The 23600-nt window shown below is 31.2% G+C and overlaps 2 protein-coding genes across 8 annotated transcripts; both read right to left on the bottom strand.

Moving 5' to 3' along the window:
• Window positions 1–1943: 1943 nt before the first annotated feature.
• LOC146909461 (uncharacterized) lies at window positions 1944–4454 on the bottom strand. Its single transcript, XM_085728022.1, has 6 exons — window positions 3957–4454; window positions 3682–3880; window positions 3479–3576; window positions 3222–3345; window positions 2734–2789; window positions 1944–2125 (listed from the first exon to the last, which is right to left on the bottom strand). Exons 1-5 carry the CDS (start codon window positions 4287–4289, stop codon window positions 2752–2754), a joined length of 792 nt encoding a protein of 263 aa, XP_085584148.1. The 5' UTR covers window positions 4290–4454; the 3' UTR covers window positions 1944–2125; window positions 2734–2751.
• Window positions 4441–19473, bottom strand: LOC146909460 (uncharacterized). Of its 7 annotated transcripts, none has more exons than XM_085728019.1 (9): window positions 19257–19473; window positions 18948–19050; window positions 15609–15980; window positions 15073–15507; window positions 14750–14948; window positions 14544–14653; window positions 14095–14218; window positions 13509–13563; window positions 11687–11850 (listed from the first exon to the last, which is right to left on the bottom strand). In XM_085728019.1, the coding sequence occupies exons 3-9, from the start codon at window positions 15978–15980 to the stop codon at window positions 11844–11846; spliced, it is 1302 nt and encodes a 433-aa protein (XP_085584145.1). In that variant the 5' UTR covers window positions 18948–19050; window positions 19257–19473; the 3' UTR covers window positions 11687–11843. The 7 variants fall into 7 exon arrangements, with proteins under 7 accessions (XP_085584143.1, XP_085584145.1, XP_085584147.1 ...); XM_085728016.1 differs by lacking the exon at window positions 11687–11850 and adding an exon at window positions 13173–13378; XM_085728017.1 differs by lacking the exons at window positions 11687–11850; window positions 18948–19050 and adding an exon at window positions 4441–4551 and having other exon boundaries at window positions 19257–19470.
• Window positions 19474–23600: the final 4127 nt, after the last annotated feature.

Here is a 23600-nt window from a genome sequence, read left to right as displayed (position 1 = left end):
TCCAATAAGGTGAGGTTGCCGGCAAATGTTCAAACATAAACTTTTCACTTATAATAATAATGCAATTGTGAAAGGAAAATTGATTAAAAGATAATACGTTTTTCTTTGGAATTAACTTAATTGATGTTTGCCATTTTTTTTTACTATCTACTTCATTATAGTGACACACACATACAAATTGAGCTCAAAGAACTATATAATAACGGTGTGCTTGATTCATTTATTGACAATACGTATGAGAATATGTGTTTTTTTTTACTAAGAGGATGTGTGAGAAATTATTGTTGGCTAACCATTTGTTGAGTATATATATCACCCTTGCCAAAGTTTTATTTTTTTAGATTTTCCATATAAATCATAATGTTTAACATTCCTGTTTTACAATATTGGATTATTCCCTGTTAAAGCACGTGACAATGGACATTATGCAATTTTGAGATTAACAAATCTCTCCTTGTATTTTCTGTATTGTTGACTTGAACTCTAAGGGTAGTGTATTGAACAACACATCATGAGTAGTTATAAGTTTATGCAACATGCCTGCATATATACTTTCATATCTATTAATTCTTTGCTGAGCTTTGTTGGGAAATTGGCTATGGAATTCACCAGGAAGTCTGGGGTTTTGGACAACATCTAGAAATAGGTAAATGAGTCGGTCTTCTATTGTTTGTAACTCCAATGTAAAACTTTAAGTAACTGTAACTTTATTTTAGGAGTGAGAGTTTTTACATGGTTGTTGGCGAGGTGAAGAAATGCCAAAACATTGACATGTCTCTTCATAATATATTTTGTGGTTTAGACTTTAGAGCGAATTTTCATCCAGTCCAATGGAACCGGAACATTTTTTTTTCTATCTAAAAAATTATGAAAACTCATGATTACTTTCAAAATTACAACACTAATCTAGTGTTTCTATTAAATACTTTTATTTTATTTTATATGCAAATTAAAGATATTAAAATATTAATGAAAGACATAATAAAAAAAAATAAAAAAAGTCCCTCGCTCATTTTTTTATGAATTAAAGTTATTATGTTTTATATTTAATAAATTAATAAAAAAAATTGGGAATTGTTGAAACAAGCTAAATGCAATTGTTGAAACAATAACTTCAATTGATGAATTGGGGTTGGAGGGCAAAACCAGAAAAAAGAGAGAAAAGGGAATTGCATGTGCCTCACTTAAGTTAACACATTAAAGTCGTTTGATCAATTAATTTTAATGGTTGAGATTTGGTGTAACGGATCCTGCCTATATATATATATATATATATATATATATATATATATATATATATATATATATATATATATATATTGGGGGGGGGGGGGGGGGGGGAAGGTAGAGTACATATACGCATGAGATGTTGGACAGTCTGAGGTTGATGCTCAATGATTGTAGTCTCTCTATGAGGGGATTTTTCTTCATGGAAGCATGACACGAATGAAGTATACTCAATTAGTACGAAGTACATAGTTATATTTGATGCTTTCGACATAGAGAGAGCGTGAGATGAGGAGGAGGTCCAACTTCATGCTATGTTTTGGAAAGGTTGGGGGCCCCTCCATAGTAATTAATTATCTTCCCTTGTCATATGTTCCACAACAATTTTCCTACCTATTCCTTCAAAGAAAAAAAATGTTCCTACCTATCAGAATCTCTTAAGTAGTAGTGTTATCATTGATCTTATTTAAAGGTTGCTCGTTTTTTTTCTCATGACGAAAAATGTTGTTTTTATTGTTGTTATTCTTGTACCTTGTGAAGGCATATATTGAGACTTTTAATTTGAGGCGTCTAATCTTTTCAATAGATGTGTTATTTTAGAATAAAAAGAAAGATAAAAAGACCAAGAATACGATAAATAACCTTAATTATAACATCCTTTCAAAAAAAAAATGTAAAGTCAACATTGAGTGAAAACAGCCTTAATTATAACATCCTTTCAAAAAAAAAAAAAAACTAAATTATAACATGATTATGTAACGAAAAAACTTTTCAGATAATTCAAGTACAAAACAAGGCACTCCACAAGCGAGTACGATAAATAAAATATTAAAAATATGATCATTACAACATACTAAGAAAACGTTTTTAAGTTTAAAAATAGTGCATTCTTCAATACCTGCATAATACAAAATGAACAATATGAATAATATACAATAAAATAATAATATAAAAATAATGAATATTATGAATCACTAAACATGTGGATGCCATGCCACTAAAATAATAATTACGTGGCAATGGTGAGAGTGGGGGCTGGTGTTGCAAACAACGAATATATGAAGGACTAAAATTCTCAGAATATCTCAGATTTTTTAATAGGGATTAAACTTGGAATATCTCAGATTTTATAGGGATCAAGCATATTGGAGTTAGATGTATTCTTGGTTCGGGAGAAAGGTTCTCAATGCCACACCTATATCTGGGGTCCAATTACGTGAACTCAAAGACAGTCAGGATTTCAATAGTTCTAAACTTCCTACTCCTCCTCTTGGCCCTAAGTTTTGGTTGTTGGTGAGAAGTGCTAGAGTACATGTTATGTAAATAATAACCATAGATAGAATGGTGTGTTAGTTATTCCATCTATTTTTGAAGGTTGAACAAATCTGTTTGAACTTTGAGGTTGAATAAGGATTTTGTGAAGTATTCTAAAAAAAAATAAGCAAACATCTGCGCTATCACTTGCAAACAATAGGATTGAAAAAATGCAAAATCTAATAACATTACCAGTCAAACCAAGGCCTGCTAACCAGTTAGGATCTCTGAATCGATATTATTTTGCCCTGACATGTGCAATTTAGAAACTAAATCAGAATCACATACAAATTTTGTAAGTAAATTGAAAGAAAAGAGCACAAATTAATGATTGAAAACAATTGTAATCATAGAACTCTAGTTTTATAAAATGGTTTAGCAAGATTCTCAAAATTGAGTGGTACGGTAGACTTCTAAGTTCTAACACAAATCATGCCATACTTTAAAATGGTCATGTTGCACTCGGTTATGACATCGAGAAGGCGTAACTACCATACTGTACTGCCATACCATTCACTATAAAGTATAACCAGATATGGAAAAATGTTATGAAGGTAAATATTACACTACTCTGTAAGGACAATGCTGCACTTGGATAAAGAATAGGATTCAGAATGTAAATTAATAACCACACATACAAAGATATAACTATCACGAGGATTCATTCCAAAAACATTCACCTGTAGTTTCATTACACGAGGTTGAGCAGCTCGCCAAACACAGGTTTTCCTCCCTGAGTATCACGACAGAGCTAAAATTACCTTGCAAGCATTCCTCATACATAACCATGAGTTTCTCAGCTACCTATGTAATCACAACCAGTGGACATTGTAAGCATTTTTCATACATAAAACTATTTTTTTATTGTAGGCATGATAGATAATTCTAAAGCAATATTGAATAAATTTTGGAAAAGGAGAAAAAAAATCACATATACCTCTTTAGTGATGCCATTAGTAGTAGCATGAATCCCTACCGGGAGAGAATACATTTCGTTCCTGAGTATCCATTCTATGTAATCAAAAGAAACTGGCTCTTTTTCCAAACAAAAAAGAAGAAGTATAAAATTAGAATCAATAAAAACAAAAAACAAAAAAGAGAAATAAAGTAAGTAAGTGATTAATTTAATTTGTTTATTACTTATGGTTTGAGTGAACCAAAAGAGGATGTAATCAGCAAGTTGTTGAAGCATTAGGGAGCGATTATATTGAGAGCCACAGTTCTTGTGAATGAAGATATGACGTGCCCACAAATTCTTCATAAGCAAATCAACCCCTTCTTTAAACACTCTGATCGAGTTAGGGAGATTAGAATAGTCCATCTCAGACGATGAATTAGCCTTCAAATTAAAAATACTAAGAACGGTTATTCCCAGGAAAGTTAAGTTTGAATTATTTATATAACAAAGTATTTACCTGTTTCTGCATGCTAATATTGAGTTTCTGTGTAAACTCAACAGATGGAGTTTCCATTTCAAACTTACTTGCCATCTTTTGTTTCTTCCGTATTAGAAGATCAGCTTTCTTGAATTTCTTTTTCTTCTGAAGATAGGCGATTTTCGCTGCAAAAAGCATGTCTGCGCAGAAACGATCACGTGCTGTAAGACGGGCTTGCTTCATTTTCTCCTTAAAGGGTTCCTTTTCCAATTCAAAATTGTTATTTGCTTGTTTCCACATTAGACGACGAGAATTGGCTTCCTTGATAATCTGAATAGAGCTAAAATCACCTTCTAAGCATTCCTGGTACATAGTCACTAGTTGATCACAAACATGTTGAAGGCTGTTATCACAAGGAGGATGTGGAAGGAAAGAAGTAAGCTGTGCCTTGACTGCAATTTTTGCAGAAGGCAAGTCTTTGGATGGAAAGAAACAAGAAAAAAGGCGGTCATAAAGGCTGTTGAGTCTTAGCTCGAATCAGCCACCATGAATTCATACTCAAACTAATCCCTTCCCTCAATGTTTTCATTGAATCCTCTTCTGAACCTTCCACATCTCTAGAACAACCTTCCATCTGAGAATTCACAAAACACATAATTCATTATTATTCTATGCATCGATATAAAAACAAACTTCAACGATGCATCATACAAATAACGAGAACACGGAAAAATATTACGGACCAAGGATTCAAAGCAGATCAGATAAACGGAAGGAGAACGACAAGCAATTGATCGATCGTTAGGGTTTCCAGGTTTTAATTTTGAAAATGGTCATCAAGTGAACTAGTGTGATACATGTGTCAAATAATGTGATGCATGTGTGGAAAATTAACGTATTAATTTTGAAAATGGTCATCAAGTGAACTAGTGCGATACATGTGTCAAATAATGTGATGCATGTGTGGAAAATATAAAAATAATAAAAAATATATTATTTTCAATTAAATTTAAAAAATTACAAAAAAAAAGTATATTTATTTCTAACATAAAAATAGTGGATTAAAATAAATTACACAAAAAAGTATATTTCTAACATAAAAATAGTGTATTTTTAAGTTATTTGATGTATAAGTTAGTTTAAATTTTAAAGTATATATACAATCAAGGGTGGATTTGGCCTCACAAAATCAACGAGGCATAAGTTTTTGCAGGTCTGCATCAATGGCGGAGTTAGGAGTAACTTTTTGAGTATAGTTGAAAAGCTAAAATGGGCAAAACAAGGATCAAACCCATGTTCCCCACTTGAATAGGGAACGCCTTTACCATTAAACTACACCATGCACATGTGATTAATTTACAAAGATTGATTTATATAATATAACATTTGGCTAAAAAAAATAAAAACCGGGCCTAGTCCAGGTTCGTCCCTGTATATAATATGTGCTAAGCGGTAGATGACTTACTTAATAAATAGTTAACTCACATGTAAGGTCGTAGGTTCAACTCCCACTATTAATATGAGGATCTCTTTAGTAAACGATATGTAAGTATCTCTATAAACACTTTAAGTTTTGAAGCTGACAGTGGTGATCCTGGGCATAAACTTTTTAATAAAAAAAATTATGACTTTTTTACAATTTTAGTATAATTTTTTTTTTGACAAGCAATTTTAGTTTAATTATAAACAAACAAACAGTTTTCACAAACAACGTTCAATCTACCCCGATCCTCTTGTAGTTATTTTTTTTCAAAACTAATTACAAATACTTTTTTTTTTTGAAGGATCTAATTACAAATACTATTCATTTAAATATACAACTTTTGAACTTTTTAGAATCAAAGTATTATATTTTTTTAACACCTTAACCAATATATTTGTAAACATGAATTATCAAGGTTTAATCATAAACTTAATAGGTTATAGGAAACCAAATATTGAGAAACAAACTCTAATATTATAAAACTTTAGACTTAATGATATCTATGTTGCATGAAATTCTGTAATCCCTCGTGTTTTTAAGAAATATAAAATTTCAGACTTGGTTATATCAAAGCTATATATGTGTGTGTGTGTTAAGAAATATAAAATTTCAGACTTGGTTATATCAAAGCTATATATGTGTGTGTGTGTGTGCGTGAAAATATTTAGCTCTTCGTGTTTTTTTTATGAATATCAAACATTCAACTTAACAATATAAAAGACTACATGAAACTCTATAGCCTCCCTCATGTTTTTTAGAAAGAAATTCTATAGTCCCTCGAAGTATTTTGTTTTTTATGAATATCAAACATTGAACTTAACTATACCAAGGCAATATGAAATTCTATAGCCCCGTGTTTTTTTAGGAATATAAAACCTTGAATTTAATGCTAACAAAGTTACATAAAACTTCATAGCCCCCTTATTTTTGAGAAATATAAAAATTTAGACTCAATGGCATCGATCTTATATAAAACTATATAGCCCCGTGTTTTCATGAGTATAAAATTTTGGACTTAATTATACCAAGACTATATAAAACTCTATAGCTTCTCGTGTTTTTTGGGGAATAAAACACTTTCGAGTTAATGATAACAGGTCTATATAAAACTTTGTAGTTCTATGTGTTTTTGAAAATGGCCATATCAAGTGAATATGATATCTTTGCGAGAACAATATAAATAAATGGTAGCTCCATATTAAAAGAAATGGTTGTGATTAAAACATACTAACTTAAAAGAGTCAGTTCTCGCTTCACTTATTCACCAACGCATTAGTGCTTCTTTTCCCTCGTCATTAAAAAAAAAAAACGCTTCTTTTGTTTCAGCATCTCTCTCGCTCTTCAGTATTTTCTTCTCTAAATAAAGATAATGGCTCAATTTCTTGCTCTTGAGAGTACCAAAGATGTTGGATTCTAACTTGAATTTTGATTTTAATCATATTGGAGAAGATGAAGACATTGGTCTTGATTTTAATGGAGACTAGAACGTCGACCCGTGCAACGCACGGGTCTCACGGGCAGGAATAATTTGATACATAATAAAACGAATAATTAATAAAGTTTTTAGTCCCTATAAATATATCAAATTTAGTTTTTAGTCCTCGTAAATTTTTTTGGATAGATTTTGGTTTCTATAAAAAATTTCAGCACGTAGTTTAGTCCCTATTAAATTAAAATTTATTTAATTATGCTTAAAATTTTAAATTTTTTAATGATCTGTTACATACTTGTTTAAAACATAATAAAATGTTCCTTCGCTTAAACACATACTAAGCAAAGGCAGGCATACTAACTTGGTTTTATCAATCTGTAATTTTAATTTAACATGTGAATGCGTGGGATCTAGTTACTCAAGCCAAATCAGTATTGGGTTTTCTTCATCAAGCATACCAACTTGGTGAATGACTATCTAACATTCAGAAAAATATTAACACCTTCCGGAGGTAAATCTAAAAATAAATTTCGTACATTTAGAGGTCGAAGCGCTAATAAAAGACAATGATAATAAATTGTTGAATTAATACTTATGGCAATGAATAAATTTATTTAGGTGGACTGGAAAAAGTTTCCTTAGCTAAGTAAATATAGCCGACACAGCAACTTGAAGAAAATTAAAAACCAAACTGTAAAAAACAAAAGGAAAAAACACAGATTATTTAATGTCTGATTTATGCAGATTGAAGGAATTCGATAACAAAGCAAACAGCTCTAGCATTCGAGCAAGCTAAACATCTTTGTCGTCCTTGTGCTCAATTTTGACACGAACAACTCTGGTAGGTTTTGTGGCCGACGTCTGGCCAGCTTCATCATCATCAACAACCACATAGTCAATGCTTTTAGAGGACCTCTTAGCACCTGTTTTGGTGGTTGGTGTGTCAATCACACATGTATTGCTGCATGAGTCCTCAGCCTCTGGTACATCATGCAGACATTGGCGCCAAACAATTTGATCAATTGTGTTACGGATTAAACCTTTACGGACTCATGAAAGATTAATGTAATAATTACCATCTGAACATTTGAATTGTTTGGCGCAGCACAATCCACACTAAGCTCAACAACAGATCCATCGTCGGAGTTATTAATTGTATTTGTTTCTCTACTGACTTTAGTCTCGTAGAGCTAACGTGCCTGCATGCACCTTCCATTCCACCGTAAAGACTCATCGCCACTGTATCAGAACACTTTTCACCACTGTTGCCTCCATCGATTCCTCACCGAACAGATCAGTTACCATACATTGATTGATTAGTAACTAATTTAGTAAGGGAACCATAGTTTCAATTATAAAATTAAAAAAGTATACCAAAAATTATATTAGGAGAATACCAGCACACATATTTGTTAGCAAACAAATGAATAGTCACGTAACCGTTTAAAATTCCAGAGTAAACTTAAAAATGTCGTGATTTTATAGGAACTAAACATATTTATTTATAAACATAAAATTTCATTAGATATAGATAAAGAAACTATAAATTGTAATAAGTTAAATATAAAGTATGTAAATAAATTAAAAATTAAAAATATAATTATGTCTATATATACTATATTTTATTACCGTGTTTTTTAAATTCGTTTAAATATTATTTTAATTAATGGTTAAGAAAAGGGAAAATTTCTTATACGATATTTAGTGTGACAATAACAATAGTTAAATATCATAGTAATATGAAATCATGAATATAAATATGATAAAGGGCGACAACGGATTATACCCATGTTGGAGAATCGACTTAAACTAAACAATTTTAGAAGCTACTATGCATGTGTTTGATTATGCGGTGACCAAAATTGAGTTTGATTGAATTGATTTTATATATTTTTTTTGAAAAATAAAAGAAGGATTATATTAATTGGAAATGGATCCCAAATTTCTTTTGGATTTTCTTCTACCCAAATCTTATTTAAAAGACTTAAACGCACTTTTGGCCCCTAACTTTATCATAGTTGCAATTTTGGTCCCCTATTAAAAAAATCACTTTTTAACCCCCTAAGTTTACCCTTTTTTTTCAACTTTAAGGTCCCCTTAATCTTGACTCTATCAACGCCCACGTGGCTCATCACTTAAGTGAGTTGGACGCCACATGCATTATTTTTCAATTAAATTTAAAAGAAAAAGCCACATGTGTATATTATAATTAAAGAAACAAAAAAGAAAAAGGTAATGGGAAGGGGCGCACGTGACAATCTTCATCTAAAACACAAACAACGATGTGAGCAGTTCAACATCTTACAACATGAACAACAACAAACCACTTATTATCAAAAGAAAAAAAAAGCTATGGTCCTCTTTAGAAAGAATTTATCAGGCCACACTCATGCTTTCTCACCTACCATTTCTTCTTCTTTTTCATGGATAAGAAAATTCAAGGATGAAGGTGACATTCACAGCCATGGTCATGTGTATTTATAGTTATACCGTATGAAAGAAAGAAGTAACAAACAACACCTTTGTGTTCTTAGTAAAGTGGATGAAAAAATGGGGGGAAAAAATTAGGTTTAGGGTTAGCTTTACGGATTAAGCATTTACCACGGTTTAGCGTTTATTTTTATCGAGAGAAACAGGTTTAGGACTTCGTATACATAACCAAAATATTTTCTTCATAAAAAAAAGGCGAGGATAAGAATAAAATTTGTGCGATGCATTTTTTTAGATGGAATTTGTTATGTTAAATTGCAATCGTAAAAGTGTAGAAAATATTTGTTTCAAAAAAAAAAAGGAGGATACGAATGAAATTTGTTAGGTTAATTTTTTTTTTTGAAAGGGAAATTTGTTAGGTAATAAATAAGGATTCGGATGGCCAAAACTATAGGAAAACAAATTTCGGATTTAAGTGAATTGATAACAAATTTCGGATATGACCAAAATTATAATTAGAGATAAATATGAAATAGTTGTTTCGGAAAATAGAAGAGATAAATACGAAATAGTTGTTTTGGAAAATAGAAGAGATAAATATAATATGATCAATGGCTAAAATTGAATGACGCCTAAATGCGCAAGATCCAATGGTTTAGAAAAGTGGATGAAAAAATGGGGGGAAAAATTAGGTTTAGGGTTAGCTTTACGGATTAAGCATTTACCACGGTTTAGGGTTTATTTTTATCGAGAGAAACAGGTTTAGGGCTTCGTATATATAACCAAAATATTTGCTTCATAAAAAAAAGGCGAGGATAAGAATAAAATTTGTGCGATGCATTTTTTTAGATGGAATTTGTTATGTTAAATTGCAATCGTAAAAGTGTAGAAAATATTTGTTTCAAAAAAAAAAAGGAGGATACGAATGAAATTTGTTAGGTTAATTTTTTTTTTTGAAAGGGAAATTTGTTAGGTTAATTAATAAATAAGGATTCGGATGGCCAAAACTATAGGAAAACAAATTTCGGATTTAAGTGAATTGATAACAAATTTCGGATATGACCAAAATTATAATTAGAGATAAATATGAAATAGTTGTTTCGGAAAATAGAAGAGATAAATACGAAATAGTTGTTTTGGAAAATAGAAGAGATAAATATAATATGATCAATGGCTAAAATTGAATGACGCCTAAATGCGCAAGATCCAATGGTTTAGAAAAGTGGATGAAAAAATGGGGGGAAAAATTAGGTTTAGGGTTAGCTTTACGGATTAAGCATTTACCACGGTTTAGGGTTTATTTTTATCGAGAGAAACAGGTTTAGGGCTTCGTATATATAACCAAAATATTTGCTTCATCAAAAAAAAGGCGAGGATAAGAATAAAATTTGTGCGATGCATTTTTTTAGATGGAATTTGTTATGTTAAATTGCAATCGTAAAAGTGTAGAAAATATTTGTTTCAAAAAAAAAAAAGGAGGATACGAATGAAATTTGTTAGGTTAATTTTTTTTTTTGAAAGGGAAATTTGTTAGGTTAATTAATAAATAAGGATTCGGATGGCCAAAACTATAGGAAAACAAATTTCGGATTTAAGTGAATTGATAACAAATTTCGGATATGACCAAAATTATAATTAGAGATAAATATGAAATAGTTGTTTCGGAAAATAGAAGAGATAAATACGAAATAATTGTTTCGGAAAATAGAAGAGATAAATATAATATGATCAATGGCTAAAATTGAATGGCGCCTAAATGCGCAAGATCCAATGGTTTAGAAAAGTGGATGAAAAAATGGGGGAAAAATTAGGTTTAGGGTTAGCTTTACGGGTTAAGCTTTAGTAAATAAGATGAGTAATTGGTGGGGAAGAAGAAATTTGAAGCAAGAAAAGGAATGATTAAAAAATAAAACAAAAGAAAAACCTAAAAAAGTGGATATGTGGATAATTGGTATTATAAAAAAAATTAAAATTATAGAAAATAAGAAGAAAATAGAGAAAAATATGATAGATAAGAGAATGACACTTATAAATTGTTGTAACGAGAAAAATCTTTCTTTAATGAAATGTTCACAAAAAAACATGTCTCACCTCACCCATGTGATGCTGGGAATAGTGTTTTATGTATGTTTGGTTTTACAGCATCAGAAATCAAGTAAATATATTTTATAAATTGATTCTAGTTAAAATTAAATTAAGTGTAAAACAATTTATATTTAGATACATGTAAAATTGAGTTGAACAATAACTTTAAAAGTAAAAATCGTTCATAGAATCAAAAGACCTTATGAAGACATGTGGAGACTTATGTTTTGAGGTTTCTAATCTTTTCAATGGATGTGTAATATTAGCAACAAAAAAAAAGACCAAGAATTTTTGACAGAGCATCTCGATTGGCAAAATAATAAAAATGTAAAGTCAACATTGAGTTAAAACAACCTAAATTATAACATGTTTCAGATAATTCAAATATGTACAAAACAGGGCACTCCACAAGCGAGTACGATAAATAAAATACTAAAAATTTGATCATTACAACATATACTAAGAAAACGTTTTAAGTTTTAAAATAGCGCATTCTTCAATATCTGCATAATACAAAATGGACAATAAGATTAATATACAATAAAATAATAATATAAAAATAATGAATATTATGAATCATCACTAAACATGTCAATGTTGAGAGTAGGGGCTGGTGTATTTTTTAACAGGGATTATACTTGGAATATCTCAGATTTTATACGGACTAAAACATAATTGACCTTGAGAAGAATATACAAAAAAAATATTATACACATCAGCTGCCATACATATACCACAACAAATAAAAAAAAAGGTGAGTATATGATGTTTCAAGTTTTAAGACTAACTTCCTTTTTTTTATTATAAATTAGTTTTAGGACTAATTTATAATTTAATATCCTATTTGATTAACAGCTATTAAAAAGCAATAAACACATGAGAGTGATGAGCAAAAGTAGATTAATGGAGTTGACAAATCAAAATTGATTGTATCATGTTTGATTTCAAAACTGGTAATGAGGCAAGACATAAACAATGTACAAGAGGCAACACAACATTCAAATAAGTGTCTCATATACTCTTTTTGATATCGCTTACAAGCAAACACGCAACATTCAAGTAATTTTACTATATTTAATGTAATTATTTTTAGAATACCTACATAATATATTTAATTATTTTCATACAAGATAATTAGGCCTATGATGTTGATGATAAAATGCAGTTACTGTATCTCAAGTTATTTGGGTTTATTCCCTTTTTCACGAAGGGTAGCTTGACTAGCTTCAAATATCAACTCATGTCATCTTTTTTGACAGCGATGTTACCCTTGGTCACGATTCAATCGTGACCAAGCATTAGGGAGTTAGATATGTTCTCAACGAAGAAGGCTTACATCCTCAACACACATGTATCTGAGGTCCAACTACGCGAACTCAAAGACAGTCAGGTGTACTAAACTCCCTCCTCCTCCTCCTGGCCCTAAGTTTTGGTTGTTGGTGAGAAGTGATAGAGTACATGTTATGTCCTCAATCACGGTAAGCAAAACAGTTTTGTAAATAACCATAGATAGAATGGTGTGTTAGTTATTTCATCTGTTTTTGAAGGTTGAACAAATCTTTTTGAAGCAGTTACTACATTACCTAAGTATCAATCTATCACATATAGTGATCTCTAGATATAGACCGGCTCTAAGCTTTTCTCTTGAATTATTTCATTCTCCAAATCTAATATAGATACAGACTATATATATATATATATATATATATATATATATATACACACACACACACATACGGGAATAAACTAGGCTAAGGTAAAAATAATAACAAAATTCTCAGCTTAAAAAGGAGGAAGGGAGAGAGAGTGTGTGTGCATGTGTGCGTGCGTGTTCAAAGTTACTCTTATTGGTTGATCCATTAAAAGATCAAATCAATTCCAACATTTATTATGTTGGTAAATAAGTCACAATATCTGAAGTACACCATATTCTGTTTTTATAATATTAAAAGTTAAACTACGCTTCTCAAACTTTTTTCTCCTCGCTTCCAAGAACATTTTTTGGAATACGTTTGCGGTTGAATAAGGATTCTGTGAAACATTTTAAAAGGAAACATATGCACTATCACTTGCAAACTATCAACAGATAAAGAGATTTGCTAAATTAATTAAGTTCTGCTGCGTTCAGGATTGAAAAAATGCAATATCTAAATAACATTACCGGCTGAAATCAAGGGCTGTTGACAATAAGATCTCTGAATCGATATTACTTTGCCCTGACATGTGTAATTTAGAAATTAAATCAGAATTGCATACAAAATTTTGTAAGTAAATTGAATGAATGGAGCAAAAATTAATGATCGTAAACAACTGCTAGTATAATCTAAAACCAACACGCATATAACTCTACTTTTATAAATAAAACGGTTTAGCAAGATTCTCAAAATTAGGCGGTTCTGTAGACCTCTAAGTGTTGAGCAAATCGCATCATATTTTCAAACATCAAATAAAGTCAAAACAAAACAAACATATGACAAGCCAAACAGTCATGTTGCGCTCGGTTATGACTTCAAGAAGGAGTAAATGTCATGGTGTACTGCCATACATTAACTATTAAGTATAACCAGATACGAAGAAAATGCGGTGAAGGTAAATAGCACACTACTCTGTATGGACATGTTGCACTTGGATAAAGAACAGGCCATACCAAAATCATGCATCTCATTCAAGCAATGTTCTTCAGAATACAAATTAATCATGCATACAAAGTTATAACTGTCACAGGGATTCATTCCAAAATTATTCACCTGTAGTTTCATTCAACGAGGTTGAGCAGCTCGTCCAAGATAAGCTATCCTTCCAGAGCATCTTGACAGAGCTAAAATTATCTTGTAAGCATTCTTCATACATAACCATGAGTTTCTTAGCTACCTATGCAGTCACATACGAGTGGACATTGTAAGCATTCTTCACACGCAAAATTATTTTTTGCAAATTTGATCTACAGCTTTTTAATTGCAGCTCTTTTGGTCCCTCAAAATTACTGTAATTAGGAAAGTGAGGGACTGAATTTGCGAAACTACTAATGTGTGGGGTCTAAATCCATTAAAAACTAAATATAGGGACCAAAATCATGAATTTAGAAAATAGGAGAACCAAAAATAAAATTGAGCCAAATATTTACTATAGGAGTAAGAGATAATTCAAAAGCAATATAGAATAAATTTTGGAAACGAAGGAAAAAAATGACATATACCTCTTCAATGATGGCATTAGTAGCACTAGCATCATCATTATCAACCGCTACCGGGAGAGAATACATTTCGTTTCTGAGTATCCTTTCTATGTAATCAAAAGATAGCGGCTCTTTTTTCAAAAAAAGAAAAGACAATAAAATCAGAATAAATAAAAAGAAAAATAGAAATTAAGTAAAGCAAGTGATTAATTAAATTTGTTTATTACTTATGGTTTGAGTGAACCAAAAGAGGATGTAATCAGCAAGTTGTTGAAGCATTAGGGAGCGATTATATTCAGATCCACACTTCTTGTGAATGAAGACATGGCGCACCCACAAATTCTCCATAAGCAAATCGACCCCTTTTTTAAACACTCTGATCGAGATAGGAAGATTAGAATAGTCCATCTCAGACGATGAATTAGCCTTCAAAATAAAAATACAAAAACTGTTATTCCCGCAAAAGGGGACACATGGTAGTAAGACTACACACACACACACACACTAATAACCAGGCAAGTTAAGTTCGATTATATAATAAAACAGTAACCTGTTCTTGTTTTTGCATTAGAAGACAGCTAGTATTGGCTTTGTGGATAATCTCAACAGAGGGGGTTGAAGAGATTTCCATTCCAGTCTCTTTAGGGGAAGGGGTTTCTTGGATTATCTCAGCAGAGGGGGTTTCCTCCTTCTGTGCTAGAAGGCGAGTTTGGCTAAGACCAACTTTCTTAATTTTCTTTTTCTTATTCTTCTTCTTAAGAGAGAGGGTTTTCCTTGCATGCTTAAGCATTTCCCCACATATACGATCTTGTTTTGTAAGATTGACTTGCTTCATTTTCTCCATAAAGGGGTCGTTTTCCAATTCGAAATTGTTATTTGCTTGTTTCCACATTAGACGACGAGAATTGGCTTCCTTGATAATCTGAATAGAGCTAAAATCACATTCTAAGCATTCTTGGTACATAGCCACTAGTTGATTAGAGACCTACAAAGATAGATACATACATACATACATACATACTTAAAAGTGAAGATTGATGAATCAAAAATGATAATTAAAGCAATAGGAATAGTAAAAGAAATTACCTCTTCAGTGCTGTTATCAAGAGGATGTCCAGCAAAAGAAGTAAGTAGGTCCTTGAGTGCAATTTTAACTGAAGGAATACAAAGTGGCTGGTCTATGGATTGAATGAAACAAGAAAAAAGGCGGTCACAAAAGCGGTTAAGCCTTAACTCAGGATGAGGGCCACCGTGTCCGAATTTAACATAGGCTCGAATCGGCCACCAGGAATTGATAACCAAAAAAATCCCCTCCCTGAATACTTCCATTGACTCTCCTTGGCCTTGCACCACCGCTTTAGAACCAAACAAAGCATTCATAGCCAAACTCATCCCTCTGTAGTACACTTTCATTGAATCCACTCCTTGGCCTTGCGCATCTCTAGAACTAGCTTCCATCTTCGAATTAAATAAAAAAAAAAACAAATAACAATGTATATATTATTACTAGTTTAGAGACCCGGCGTTGCCCGGGTTAGATATTAAATAGTAAGTTTTATAAGTTTGTGTGCACGAATACACATGTAAGTATATTAGATTGAATTTATTTAAATTTACAATTATAATAATATCTTAAAAATATATATAAATGGTGAGATGAATGTCCAATGCAAGAATAAAAAGTGTAACAAAATCAACAATGAATTAGTCCAAGTGGTAAGAGTTTTGGGTCTCTTTAAACATGTGGTCATGGGTTTGTTTCGTGGCCCATGCGTATGAGAGAAAAAAATCGATTGAAAGGGAATAAAATTGGTGTTTGACAAACCTGAAAAAGGAAAAAATGTTAGATGAAAAGAAGGTTTGAGGTTTCTGCTTGTGCTCAAAATATGTAAATATGTGATTAACAAAAAATTATTTATTTATAATTAACATTTGCATTAGAATATGCTGCTAAAAGATAACATAATAACTAATTGAACCTTTTTTTATCAAAAATAAAAAATAATCGAACCTTTTTTTTCCTCAAACATAAAAACTAATTGAATGTTACAGTGGTAAAAGATAAGTAATAACTAATTGAAGTTTCTTTTCCTAAAAACAAATAAACAAATTGAAGTCTTTTAATCATAAAATAAGATCATACATGTAAACTTTGTTGAAAGTATTATGTATAGTTTGTTGAGATATTTCTGCTACATAAAATATTAGAAATTCAAAAATAATTTAAAGAAAATATTGAGTAGATAAGATCAAAATGCTGTTGAGATATTTATGTTAAATAAAATATTGATTTTTAAAAATAGAAAAAATAATAGAAATATTGAGAATGAATGTGGAAGTGACACGTGACATAAAAAATCTTACTTTATATTTATACTATCGATTGATTTAGAAATAAGGACCTGAAATAATAGTATAGATGTTATCATAAAATGATAGTATAGGTGATTAATAATATTAAAGCGCTACTGGTGAAATAATAATATTTTAGGACCTGAAATATTATTGTTAAAATCAAAACGCTACTGATTAATAATATTGAAACGAAAAGGACCTGAAAAAATAGTATATGTGATAATAGTATAGGTGATTAATAATATTAAAACGCTACTGTTGAATCGAAAAAAATAGTATAGGTGTTAGTTCAAGGACGTGAAACAGAAACAATAGTATAAGTGTTAGTTCAATCACCTGAAACTCATAGGTGTTTGTAATGGATGCCAACAACAATAGTTCAAGGACCTGAAAAAAAAACAATCAGTAAACTCACTTGTAGGTGTTACTTCCCTCTTATATTATATATAAAACTAAAAATCTAAGCATAAGTAAAAGTAAAAGAAACAATAGTATAAGTGTTTGTCAAACCTGAAGAAAGAAAAAGCTTAGATCAAAAGAAGGTTTGAGTTTCAGTTTCTGCTCAAAATATGTGATTACATGATTAAAAAATTCTCCTTTATTTATAGTTAAAAAAATAAAAACAAACCGAAGCCTTTTTTTCCTCAATGAAAAAAACTAATTGAATAATATGGTGCTAAAAGAGATAGTAACTAATTGAAACTTCTTTTCCTAAAAAAAAGAAATATTTAATGGATAGTATTGAAAGTATTATATATAGTTTGTTGAGACATTTTGGCTACATAAAAATTAGGAATTAAATATAAAATTAAATAAAAATATTTCAGGTCTTGAAATATTATTATTAAAATCAAAACGCTACTGATTAATAATATTAAAACGAAAAGGACCTGAAAATATAGTATAGGTGATAATAGTATAGGTGATTAATAATATTAAAACGCTACTGTTGAAACGAAAAGGAAAGAAAAATAGTATATGTGTTAGTTCAAGGACTTGAAACAGAAACAATAGTATAGGTGTTAATTCAAGGACCTGAAACTCGTAGATGTTTGTAATGGATGCCAGTAACAATAATTCAAGACCTGAAAGAAAAAAAAAATCGGTAAACTCACTCATAGGTGTTAGTTCCCTCTCATATTATATATAAAAATAAAAATCTAAGCATAAGTAAAAGAAACAATAGTATAGGTGTTTGTTAAACCTGAAGAAAGAAAAAGCGTAGATCAAAAGAAGGTTTGAGTTTCAGTTTCTGCTCAAAATATGTGTTTAAGTGATTAAAAATTCTCCTTTATTTATAGTTAAAAAAAACAAATCGAAGCCTTTTTTTCCTCAATGAAAAAAACTAATAGAAACTTCTTTTCCTAAAAAAAAGAAAGAAAAAAATAAAGGAAGATTTAATGGATAGTATTGAAAGTATTATATATAGTTTGTTGAGATATTTTGGCTACACAAAACATTAGGAATTAAATATAAAATTAAATAAAATATTTAGTGGATAAGATCAAAAGTTTGCTGAGATTTTTATGTCAAATAAGATGTCAAATAAAATATAGAAAAAAATATAAAAATATTGAGAATAAACGTGGAAGCGACACGTGGCATAAAAAACCTTACTTTATATATATACTATTGATATTGATTGATTGATTGATGTGTAGTTTGTCGAGATAAAAAATACTGAGTGCATAAGATCAAAAGTTTGTTGAGATATTTATGTTAAATAAAATATTGGTTTTTAAAAATAGAAAAAATAACAAAAATATTGAGAATGAATGTGGAAGTGACACGTGGCATAAAAAACCTTACTTTATATATATACTATTGATTATTATTATTATTATTATTATTATTATTATTATTATTATTATTATTCTATGCATCGATATTAAATAAAAAAAAACAAATAACAATGTATATATTATTATTATTATTATTATTATTATTATTATTATTATTATTATTATTATTATTATTATTATTATTATTATTATTATTCTATGCATCGATATTAAAACAAACTTCAACAATCGAAGCAAACTACAAAGAACGAGAAAAACATTATCTTACCTTCCCAAAAGAACGAACGATTTGCAAACGGAATGATTCAGATAGGATTCGATTGGAACGAGAACCAGAAGCAATTGATTTATTTTTATGGATTGACAAGGTCCTTAAAAACAAGTGGAGTATTTATATAACAAAAGATAAAATAAATCAAAATGTTTTTATATAACCTATATAAGTTCTTTATATGTGTTCTCCTAAGAAGTCTCATGTGTGTATGCACTAAATAGATTCAAATATCTCAATTGAAACATGTCCATAATTTGAGATGACTCAAATTCCAACAACAATTACAAACGAAAAAGAACATACCATGAGCTTTTTAGGATGCTAAGAATTTTGCACCGGTGATACTCTAAACCTAAGCAATTCCAATATCCAAATCTATTCAATATAGAATCACTTGAGTATTAGCTATTAAGATAGGCTCTAATCATTATGGAGGTTTCTTGAATTGTCTCTGTAAACTACCTTAGCTACTACATACAGTAGGAACAAAGAGAAGAAAAAAAACAAAAGCGATCATGTCAAGTATGAATCAGGTGTTTAGGCATGGCAACAAAACTCATACCCACGGTTACCCGCCCGAACCAAACCTAATTTGACGGGTTTTCCCCGTTTTGACTGGGTTTGGGTATGGGTATGGGTTTTCTCCAGTTTCAAAACACGGGTATGGGACGGGTAAGATATATAGGTACCCTGTAACACCCTACTTCTATTAAGCGGTAAAACGCGCGAATATACAAATATATTCTAGAAATAGATGTTACGTCTTCCAAATTAAAACATACATGCATAAAGATCATGTTACATCACATAGCAGCGGAACACATATATAATCCATAACAACAACAAATCTCAGAATAAAGATACAAAAATAACATCCTCCAATCTCAGATACAATAATAACTCAAATCTCAACATAATAATGTCTCAACACCAACACTACACAATCAAATAGAAATCCAACGTGCAAGAACTACCCTAGATCAGAGCCCTAATCTAGACACTGCACATAAAAAGAGGAACTCCGCTCCTCGGCAACATCAACACAAGTCTAAGCATCCTGCACTCCATCTACCCGTCCATACGGAAAGGTAGGTGGTAAACCACTGAGGGTTAGCATTACATCATCATAATCCAATTAAAATTAACAAGAAACTTTGAGAATGAAAGATATATTTAAGAACGATGAATAACAAACTATACACGTACTCACAAGTATTCTTAACATTCACATCATTCAATATCATCATCTCAAGTTCATATCCACAAGTGTATCATTCACACATCACAAAATCAACCATGTTAATCAACAATTAACAAATTCAATCATCATTCACAACTCAAATGTATTTCAATTCACCAACAAAGTATGCAATGGCTCTATACTCATCTAGATGCATGTGGTACCAAATCACCTCAAGGTCGTCACCTCCGACGCAACAAAAACATCGTAATCACCTCAATTGGATATAAAATCCACCACCATCAGTCATGAATGCATGAACATATGACTCAACTCGAAATGCATATGTTCACACATACAATCACCTCAACATCACCAAGACTTAGTATATATGCAATCAACAACAATTCACCACTACATAACATATATACAATCACCAACAACATCCATATTCCAATTAACATGTAGTTGTCACATATATACACCATTAATCATCTTCACATAAGTTATAACAACTATCCATAAAGGATTCACAAGACAATTAGCTCTTAAAGTCATATTCAACAAAGTTCGTCTCTCAAAGTCACAACATAAAATAATTAGAGGTTATGAACCAAAACCAATTCTACAAGCTCAATTGCCTATGCCGTGTACCCTCACAAGTCACTTATACGTGCAGTAGAGGTTACATAAACATTTCATCGGCCACATATGGAGAATTATCAAAAATTCCGAAGTTCGTCTCACTTGATCACTTTTCACAAAAATTCTCATTTTCAAAGAAAAACAAGTAGGTTCACTACATCACAGTTTAACTACTCTAGTTGAACTCATAAAAATCAAGTTTCAAAGATTAAAAACATTCCACGAGGATTGGGTCGACTTAGAACTAGTTATGCGGGATTTTTCGACAAAACTTTTCAAGAGTATTTTCCCCATAACTTGAAAACCAAAAATCATATTCAAGTCAAACCAACGCCTTTGGAAAGCTAAAAATATTATCTACAATCTTCATGTTTGTACCAAAAACCAGTTCACAACAGAAACGAGGGAAAAAGGTGCAAGAATGCGAAACAGGGGGTTTTGTCCTGTGCAACTCGCAACTGCGAATAACTTCCCTCGCCATTGCGAGTTGGCTCCAGGGAGCCCCTGTTGCTCGCATCCAACTCGCCATTGCGAGTACGGTTGCGAGTTATGACAGTAGTTTCGGGAAAAAGAGCCATTTTCACCCCAAAACCCCAATTTTGACTCCCCAATGCCCAAATTTGATCCCAAAGTTTATTTAAACATTTCCAAACATGAAAAGACACTCAAATCCATATAAAATTTGCCCCAAAACATTCTCTTAACAAAAATCATCATTTGACCCATTTTTCATCAAAACTTCAAAAACCACACAAAGTCATAGCAAACTCCACAATTATGATTACCCAAGGTTTTAATCATCAACAACAACATCTCTCAACAACAAAATCTCTCAACAACAACAGCAACTAACCATCATGAATTCATCAATAATTCATCACAAAAACATCTCATTTCATCATTTTTGGACAAAAATGTAAAGTACACATATAACCACAATTTAAGCATGTAATTTCATCATCAACAACTCAATTAACATTCAATTTACATACCCAAACATTGCATCAAAACATGAACACGAGTTTATAATTAATTAGGTTCAATTCATCAATTTTACAAATGGGTAGAAATGAAAAGTTAGGAATTATGGTCGAAACCTAACCCTCTTACCTCTAGCACCAAGAATCTTTAACCCAAGCTTCAATTTAGCTCCTAGATGATGAATCCCCTCTTGCCTCTAACCCTTGTTCTTGTTCTTCCCTCTAGCCTCTAACTCTTCTTTTCTCAAATGAAAGATGTTAGTGAAAGAACCCTATTTCTCTACTAACATTAGTTTATAAAGGCTCCCCTAATTGAGCTTATCTCACTAACCTTAATGGGCCTAACCCATTTCTATTTTAACCTCAAAAATGTTACTACTCACTTAACGGTAAAATATAACACCAACGGTTACTTAACGGTAAATAAAATAATTACTACACCCTCTAGTAACTTGGTAAAATAATACTCTCACTAAGCACTAAAAATAACCTTCAGCAAATTACAAAATTACCCCTACTCTCAAAATGACCAAAATGCCACTAAGTCCAAAATGACTAAAATACCCCTCTAATACTGAATTCTACGATTCCCAACCAAAAATACACACAGAGGCAATAATCACATAAGAGCACATATAACACACATAAATAAATAAATAAAATAAATCTAGCGAAAAATCGGGTTGTTACATACCCACCCCGAACTCATACCCAAACCCGTCCCAAATGTAAAAAATTACTTTACGTTGATATGTCATGTTATTTTGTTTGATAATTGTCATGTTAATAAAAACTACCATTGATGTTTAAAGGATCAACTAAATCATTATGTTTAACAAATGTTAAAGTAAACATATTGTTGGATAATGTATTACAACAACGTTACTCTTGAGGATGCAAAAAAACTTCTATTTTTTATTAAAAAAATTATTCAATGCGGGGAAGGGGAAGGGGCGGGGATACCCGAACCCATCGGGGACGGGGACGGTATTTAATTTCTCATCCCCGTTGGGTATGAGTTGGGTAACAGGTAAGTATGTGAGAATCGGGTATGGGGACGGGGAAGGTAAAACCCGTCCCCACCCCGCCCCATTGCCATGCCTAGGTGTTATCTATTTTTTACATTTTGAAACCATAAGTTATTTTATGCTTTGAAAGACGTGTACGAGCTTTGATAGACTTCATCATCCTAATTTTATGATTTGATAGGCGTGTACTAGATTTGATAGACATCATAATCCAAACATCATGCTTCGATAGACGTGTACCAATTTTGATAGACATCGTCATCCGAATATTATGCGATAGGTGTGTACCAACTTTGATAGACATTGTCATTTAAATCTTATGATTCGATAGACGTGCATCATCTTTGCATGTAAGTTTGGCCGATTGAATAAATCATATACTATTTCAATTTAAGAAGGTTTTTTTAGAAATGCTAATCATATAAAAATATTTTAAAAAAAGTTTGTCGATATATGTCCTTGAAAGACATTTAAGCATGATTTTTAAGATGCATGGATCAAAAGTCTATTGTTACTTCAAGAAAAGGGTTAGAAATATGAAGGTGAGAAAAACACAAGAAGGGGGGGTTGAATTGTGTTTTGAAAAATTCTTCGTTTCTCCTAAAAACTGAACACACTGATCAGAAGGTAGGTGAGACAGCTTCTGAAGTGATAATCAGAATCTAAATGCAGCGGAATAAAACAGAGAGAGAGAAGAAGAACGACACAAAGCAATTATACTGGTTCCTTCCACAATCCGGAAGTAGTCCAGTCCCCCTTGCACTTCCAAGGAGATTTCACTATGAGTAATATCTGATTACAAATGCTCAAGCAC

The sequence above is a fragment of the Medicago sativa genome, chromosome 7 (genome assembly GCF_051527215.1).
Source record: "Medicago sativa cultivar Bolivia chromosome 7, Bolivia_mono, whole genome shotgun sequence".
Taxonomy (NCBI): Eukaryota; Viridiplantae; Streptophyta; class Magnoliopsida; order Fabales; family Fabaceae; genus Medicago; species Medicago sativa.
Note: the sequence above shows the minus strand (reverse complement) of the source record. Positions and strands in the feature narration are given on the sequence as shown.

Excerpts from the sequence above, each read along its gene's own strand:
- LOC146909461 (XM_085728022.1), bottom strand. The coding sequence starts at position 4,289 with ATGTACCAGGAATGCTTAGAAGGTGATTTTAGCTCTATTCAGATTATC. Across the intron at positions 3,577-3,681 it reads TTGGTTCACTCAAACCATAA|AGCCAGTTTCTTTTGATTAC; the intron begins GTAATAAACAAA and ends GTTTGGAAAAAG. Across the intron at positions 3,346-3,478 it reads CTAATGGCATCACTAAAGAG|GTAGCTGAGAAACTCATGGT; the intron begins GTATATGTGATT and ends GTGATTACATAG.
- LOC146909460 (XM_085728015.1), bottom strand. Across the intron at positions 15,508-15,608 it reads TTGATAACAGCACTGAAGAG|GTCTCTAATCAACTAGTGGC; the intron begins GTAATTTCTTTT and ends CTATCTTTGTAG. Across the intron at positions 13,379-13,508 it reads ACAGCCCTTGATTTCAGCCG|AATCCTTATTCAACCGCAAA; the intron begins GTAATGTTATTT and ends AATGTTTCACAG.